The sequence below is a fragment of the Gracilinanus agilis genome, chromosome 4, assembly GCF_016433145.1.
Source record: "Gracilinanus agilis isolate LMUSP501 chromosome 4, AgileGrace, whole genome shotgun sequence".
Classification (NCBI taxonomy): domain Eukaryota; kingdom Metazoa; phylum Chordata; class Mammalia; order Didelphimorphia; family Didelphidae; genus Gracilinanus; species Gracilinanus agilis.
The window spans coordinates 404359621-404367339 of record NC_058133.1 but is presented as its reverse complement, the minus strand read 5'-3'; the positions used below and the strand labels follow the sequence as shown (position 1 = coordinate 404367339).

The window sequence follows — 7719 nt, the reverse complement described above, 5'->3', positions numbered from 1 at the left end:
AATGTCCCAGTTTTGCCACATCCCCTCCAGCATTCATTACTCTCCCCTTTTTTCATTTTAGCAATCTGCTAGGTGTGAGGTGATACCTCAGAGTTGTTTGGATTTGCATTTTTCTAATTATTAGAGATTTAGAACACTTTCTCATATGCTTATTGATACTTTTGATTTCTTTATCTGAAAATTGCCTATTTATGTCCCTTACCCATTTATCAATTGGGGAATGGCTGGATTTTTTATACAATTAGTTTAACTCCTTGTATATTTGAGTAATTAGACCCCTGTCAGAGTTTTTGTTATAAAGATTTTTTCCCAATTTGTTGTTTCCCTTCTGATTTTGGCTACATTGTTTTTGTTTGTACAAAAGCTTTTTAGTTTAATATAATCAAAATCATTTATTTTACATTTTGTAATTTTCTCTAACTCTTGCTTGGTTTTAAAATCTTTCCTTTTCCAGAGATCTAACAAGTAAACTATTCTATGTTCACTTGACTTATTTATAGTTTCCCTCTTTATATTCAAGTCATTCACCCATTCTGAATTTATCTTGGTGTAGGGTGTGAGATGTTGATCTAAACCTAATCTCTCCCATATTGTTTTCCAAATTTCCCAGCAGTTTTCATCAAATAGTGGATTTTTGTCCCAAAAGTTGGGCTCTTTGGGTTTATCATAGACTGTCTTGCTGATGTCACCTACCCCAAGTCTACTTCACTGATCCTCCCTTCTGTCTCTTAGCCAGTACCATACCGTTTTGATGACCACTGCTTTATAGTACAGTTTACTATCTGGTACTGCTAGGCCCCCTTCCTTCACATTTTTTTTTCATTATTTCCCTTAATATTCTTGATCTTTTGTTATTCCAGATGAACTTTGTTATAGTTTTTCCTAATTCAGTAAAAAAGTTTTTTGGTAGTTTGATAGGTATGGAACTAAATAGGTAAATTAATTTGGGTAGAATAGTCATTTTTATTACATTAGTTTGTCCTACCCATGAGCAATCAATGTTTTTCCAATTGTTTAGATCTAGTTTTAATTGTTTGGAAAGTGTTTTGTAGTTGTGTTCATATAATTGCTGTGTTTGTTTTGGTAGATAGATTCTTAAGTATTTTATATTGTCTTGGGTGATTTTAAATGGTGTTTTCTCTTTCTATCTCTTGCTGTTGTGATGTGTTGGAAATATATAGAAATGCTGATGATTTATGTGCATTTATTTTGTATCCTGCCACTTTGCTAAAGTTGTTGATTATTTCTACAAGCTTCTTAGTTGATTCTCTAGGATTTTTTAAGTAGACCATTATATCATCTGCAAAGAGTGATAGCTTAGTCTCCTCATTGCCTATTTTTATACCTTCAATTTCTTTTTCTTCTCTAAATTGCTACTGCTAGTGTTTCTAATACAATGTTAAATAATAGAGGAGATAATGGGCATCCTTGTTTCACTCCTGATCTTATTGGAAAGGCTTCTAATTTATCCCCATTGCTTATGATGCTTGTTGGTGATTTAAGTATATACTGTTTATTATTTTTAGGAAAGGTCCTTCTATCCTATACTTTCTAGGGTTTTCAGTAGGAATGGATGCTGTATTTTGTCAAAGGCTTTTTCAGCATCTATTGAGATAATCATGTCATTTTTGTTTGTTAGAATGTTGATATGGTCAATTATGTGGATGGTTTTCCTAATGTTGAACCATCCTTGTATTCCTGGTATAAGTCCCACCTGATCATAGTGGATGATCCTCTTGATCACTTGCTGGAGTGTCTTTGCTAATATTCTATTTAAAATTTTTGCATCTATGTTCATTAGGGAGATTGGTCTGTAGTTTTCTTTCTCTGTTTTTGATCTACCTGGCTTTGGAATCATTACCATATTTGTGTCATAAAAGGAATTTGGTAGGACTCCTTCTTTGCTTATTATATCAAATAATTTGTATAGTATTGGGATTAGTTGCTCTTTGAATGTCTGATAGAATTCACTTGTGAATCCATCAGGTCCTGGTGATTTTTTCTTAGGGAGTTCTTTGATGGCTTGTTCAATTTCTTTTTCTGATATGGGATTATTTAGGTATTCCATTTCTTCTGCTGTTAATCTAGGCAATTCGTATTTTTGTAAATATTCATCCATATCACCTAGATTGCTATATTTATTGCCATATAGCAAAATAGTTGTTTTTTTTTAAATTTTTTTAAACCCTTAACTTCTGTGTATTGACTTATAGGTGGAAGAGTGGCAAGGGTAGGCAATGCCTTAATTTCCCCTTCATTAGAGGTGAGGTCTCCCTTTTCATCTTTGATACTATTAATTTGGTTTTCTTCTTTCCTTTTTTTATTAGATTGACCAGTACTTTGTCTATTTTATCTGTTTTTTCAAAATACCAGCTTCTACTACTGGATATTGTGATGCTGGTGAGTAGTCTTCCCCTAAAGAATAACAGACTAAATTTCAACCCTGCGTATTAGACCCAGGTGAGAATTTAAAGGCTACCCCCAATTGGGGGTGGGGGGAAGAAGACTATATTTTTACATTATACCAGTTAGCATTTATATTACACTTTGTGGTTTGTAAAATGCTTTACAAATATTTCTTGTTTGATTCTTACAACAACCCTGTCAGTTGGGTACAATCATTGTCCTCATTTTACAAATGAGGAAACTGAGATTGAGAGGTTAGAACTTTCCTAGAACTACATAGTAAATATGCGAGGTAAGCTTTGAAATCATCTTCTTGATTTTTCAGGCCAAAGCTCCATTCACTCATGTTACCTAGCTACCCCACTCAATATCCCTGTGGCTACTACATTCATCTTACTCATTTCCATATTTACTTAAGGCATTCTATAATACTACTCAACTTAATGTAGGGCACATTTTCTTTTTTTTTTTTTAAGTGACTATTATCTCCTGTTTTTTTATATCACTTTCATGCCTGAAAATATCCTTCCTTCATTCCCTATTCATAATTTTTTGTAACAAAGAATTGAAAATAAAAAAAATTTGGCAAAATTAATCAATATATCAATTCAATCTTACATACAAATACACGTCTTTACCCATAGTCCTCTGCTTCCATAAGAAAGGGATAAAAGTATATTTTCTTTCTTAATTTTTAGCCGAAACTAAGCTTGATCCTTTTAAACAATGTTGAACTTTTGTTTTTTGTTGTTACAGTATTTACATTTATATTACTGTAGTTATTTTGCATATTCATTTCCTGCTCCTCCTTTACTCTTCATGTCTTCCATATCTCTCTGAATTCTTCATATCTGTTGTTTCTTATAGCCTAGTAATATTCCATGACCTTCATTTACCACAATTTATTTAGCCATCCCTTAATCAATGGATATATACTTTGTTTCCAGTTTTCTGTGGACCACATTTTGGGGGGGGGCATTTAGACTATTCTGTAGCAAACCCCTAAACTCTTTAAAAAGCTAAAAACAGAATATACATATATTGACAAGTTTCCCTAAATAAAAAATGTGTTCATGTTATATGTCACAAAATATACAGTTTCTAATTCTGATAAGTGTAGAGATGTTTTGACAGGACATACCTTTCATTTTTTTTTCATTAAAAAACTTATTTATGTTTTCAGCTACATATAGAAACAATGTTTGACAATTGTTTTCTGATATTTTAGGATTCAGATTTTTTCCCTTCCTTCCTTCTTCCCCCTTCCCCACAGTGGTAGATAGTCTGATAAAAGTTATACCAGTGCTTTTATGCAATATAAATTTCTCTATTGCTCATGAGATGATAGAAGACATATATCACACATACAATAAAAATCTCACGAAGGAAATAAAGTGGAAGATGGAGTGCTTTTCATCATGAGTTCCTTGTGGTTGTCTTAGAAACTTGCTTTGCTTGATAATGGTTTAGTCCTCAATAGTTGATCATCATATAATAATTCTGTTAGTGTATACATTGTTCTCCTGGTTCTGCTCACTTCACTTTGCATCAGTTCATATGTCTTTCCAGGTTTTTCTAAACACATCCTATTTGTCATTTATTAAGCACAATAGTATTCCATTACAACCATACACCACAATTTGTTCATCTGTTCCCTAAGTTTCCAATTCTTTGCAAAAAGAGCTGTTAAAAATATTTTAGTAGTTAGTGGGCCATATAGTTTTGACAAGGTCTGTGTAGTTTCTTTCCCAGTAATCCTTAAGGGATAGGGTCAAGTGCATTATAACAACACTTGTCTTTACATACTTATACCCACTTTTATCCTTAAGCAACCTGGAGTGGGGAGGGGGAGAGGTCAAAGAATCACATATTCTCAAGAAAATCCCAAATAACAGAGATTTGGCAATGATGAGGTTGATCAAAGAAGAAGAGAGAAAGGGTAGAGAATAGAGAGACACCATTACCATTTCCATACATTCAAAATCAGTATGTCCTATTACTTAATCTCACAAGTTTTCCTTTAGAGAATATGCATGAATACAGGGTCTTTAGCAAAATACTAAGGCACTAAAGCCCAAATGTTTTTGGAAAATATTTTGGAAAACATTCTCCCCAACTCAGGGAAGAACAGATGATACCAGAAAATATCATTATATCTTAAAACAGAAATACTATTCCCATAACTGTCAAGGCAGAGAAGAAATCAGACTGGCATAGTGTTCAGATGTAATACCTGGTTATGGCGAAACAGTGTTTCCCCCTTGTGTTTGTGTTTGGAGTGAGGAATGGGGTGGAGTGACTTGGATGTCATAAAGAACCAGAATGTAGGCTTGACTAGAAAGGACCTTTGATTCCATCTAATCCAACCCCCTTATTTTAGGGTGATTTGCCCAAAGTCACACAGCTAAGTGACAAAGCTGCCTTTCCAAGACATTAAGTCCTCATAGAAATTTACAGAGATGACAGTGCTTTGTATTTCTTTCTTCTCTTTGTGATTCTTAGACATCCAGGTAGCAGCGCAATGAGCATTTGAACTGTCAGTGAGGCCACAGTCACCTGTATATTGGATATACTGGAGATCTACCATAGCCTAGCAAGAGAAGGTACATGGTTGAGTAGAGACTGAAGTGGGAACTGAATGAATGGTACCAGCCCTCTGGATGAAAACCAAGGCAGTCTAGAGTTTATATCCTCTGATAACTCAACTTCAGCAAAAAAATAGATGCTGATGAAAGAATTAATTTAATCAAATAAGTTAATTTAAAAAAAAATTTAAGAGCTGGAGATTTTAGGCGTTGGAAAGCTCAATATGTCAATAGTGTGATATGGTAACCAAGAATATTTATATTCATTATGTGCAATCCTCTACTGCACTGGAGGGCAGTGTCCAAGAATAAGGAAGTGATATTATTGCCATCTTCTGTCTCCATCAAACCAAAACTGGGAAGTCTATAAGGGCAGGCATGTTCTCATTGTAAGAGTGAACTTAAGCTTCTAGAAGCTGGAGAGTGTAGGCCACATTGTAATGCAGTGGGAAAAGTACTGAGCCTAGAATTAAGGGACCTAATTTTTAATCTTAACTGTGCTATTTGCTACTTATACAAATTTAACACATATCTTTGGGCCTCAGTTTCTTCATTTGTAAAATGAGAGAGCTGGAATCTCTAAGATCCTTTTTAGCATTAATTTATGATCCTTTGATCCAGAGGAAGGAAGTAAAAGTGGTGGTGGAAGACTTAATTTCTCTGAGGACTGGCTGAAAAAAATGAGTAACTTAAGACTGGATGGGACTTGGGGAGCACTGGATTTAAGTGCTAAGTATTTGAAAAGACTATGACCTGGAGCACAAATTTGATTTATTTTGCTTGGCTCTAGAGGCCAGAACAAGAACAATGGATGTAAATTGCAAAAACAACAACAACAAAAAATCCCCACAAGTTCTTAGTGTTCTTAGAGCCTTAAACTAAGGCAGTAAAGTGATCTTTCTCATTAAATTTCAAGTAAACGCTGAATGAAATCTTGAATACTTTGTAGAAAAACTTGAAAGATTCTTTTTCAAGTCAAAGAGCATTTAACTGCTAATGGTGTGCCTGCTACGGAGCTAAGAAGCAGTTGGGCATATAAAGCAAAATTAAAAACCCCAGAAAAAACCACTGTCCCTGCTCTTGGGCAGCGCACATTCAAATAGGGAAGACAACATAGCAACATGGAGGCATTGGGCTAGATCTGGATTCTTAACCGTTTCTGTGTCACAGATTCCTGTGGCCTGGTGAAACTTCTGGATCCTTTCTCAGAATAATGTTCTGAAATATATAAAGAAAATCCATAGCATTACGACGGGAACCGATTATATTTTTTAAGTTATCAAAATATTTAAAAAAAAAAAAAAGTTCGCTGATCAATGGTTAAATATGCCCGCAATGACATTAAGTCCCAGGCCTCTTTCGAGTCTCAGACTGGATTCTATAGCTCAAGTTCTTTGCTTTCTCAGGTGAGGGGTCACTCAGCACCAGTACACGAACTACGGACTAACCTCACAGTCACTGAGCAACCGGCCTACCTAGGCCTAGAACTACAAAGATCAAGTCACAACATTCTCCCAAGGAACAAATCTTAGAATCTCAGGCACTTCTTTTCTTTAAGCTGGATCTTGCGCAGACTACAAATCCCAGGCTGCAACATTACCTAAGGAAAGTAATTTGAAGAGTTGAGATAGCACGCCACGCGCCTGTGATTAAGCATGATGGGATTTGTAGTTTTGAAAATGCTTTTAATGAGGTTTAGATCGCGTCTATAAAGACAGCCCCCCCCCCCGCTTCCGCATCCGGTTTCCGGGAAGACCAATTAGGAAAGCGCCCAGATCTGTGACGTCTAACGCTTGAGACGCCCGAGTCCCGTCGTGTAGCTTTGGGTTCTCTCTGGCTTTCTCTGGGGGTTCCGGGAACGAGCTCTGCCCGGGAAACGCCGCGATTGTGAGGTGCGCCTCTTGAACTAACGAGCAGCGCAGGACACGTCCTCGCCACCATGACGGACCGGTACACCATCCACAGCCAGCTGGAGCATCTGCAGTCTAAGTACATTGGCACAGGCCACGCTGACACCACCAAGTGGGAATGGCTGGTGAACCAGCACCGCGACTCGTACTGCTCCTACATGGGCCACTTCGACCTCCTCAACTACTTTGCCATCGCAGAGAACGAGAGCAAAGCGCGCGTGCGCTTCAACCTGATGGAGAAGATGCTGCAGCCGTGTGGTCCTCCGGCTGACAAGCCCGAGGAGAACTGAACCCCCGGGGTCCTCCCAACCCCTTCTGGCTAAGCCCCTTTCTCAGACGTCGGCCCTTTCTGGTTTCCTGCTTCGCGAGGACCAAGCCCCACTAGACCTGCGCTGATCTCTGTTCTACGACAAAAGGCAGCGTCGTCCTGCTGCTGCCACGGTTCCTCTGCCGGATCCATTTGGTTGTTAAGAGCCCAGGGACTGTGCTTATGGGGTGTCCTCAATGCTGGCGAATGCCCGGACAACGACTCTGGAGAGGGAGATTCATTTGAAAACTTGTGTTTAGATTTTGGTGTGTTTTTCATTCCCTCATAAAGTTGAAATTTTATTGAGCAATCCAAAGTGTAAGAGTGTATGTTTGTTGGGCACAAGGGAGACTGGCAAATGGGTGACAGATATAGTGGTTTATACTTATCCAAAGCTGATTGGTCGAAAGCTTGAAAAGTATTCTTAGAAGTCATCTATAGCCCCATAAGCACATTTTCAGGTGAGACCACCGAGGCCTTGTCAAGAAGTTACTTATTTATCAGAGTAATA

At 37.3% G+C, this 7719-nt stretch overlaps 1 protein-coding gene across 1 annotated transcript; it reads left to right on the top strand.

Annotated features, from left to right (window-relative positions):
- Positions 1 to 6793: 6793 nt before the first annotated feature.
- On the top strand, positions 6794 to 7518 carry LOC123245707 (splicing factor 3B subunit 5). Its single transcript, XM_044674708.1, has one exon. The coding sequence runs from the start codon at positions 6931 to 6933 to the stop codon at positions 7189 to 7191; it is 261 nt and encodes an 86-aa protein (XP_044530643.1). The 5' UTR covers positions 6794 to 6930; the 3' UTR covers positions 7192 to 7518.
- Positions 7519 to 7719: the final 201 nt, after the last annotated feature.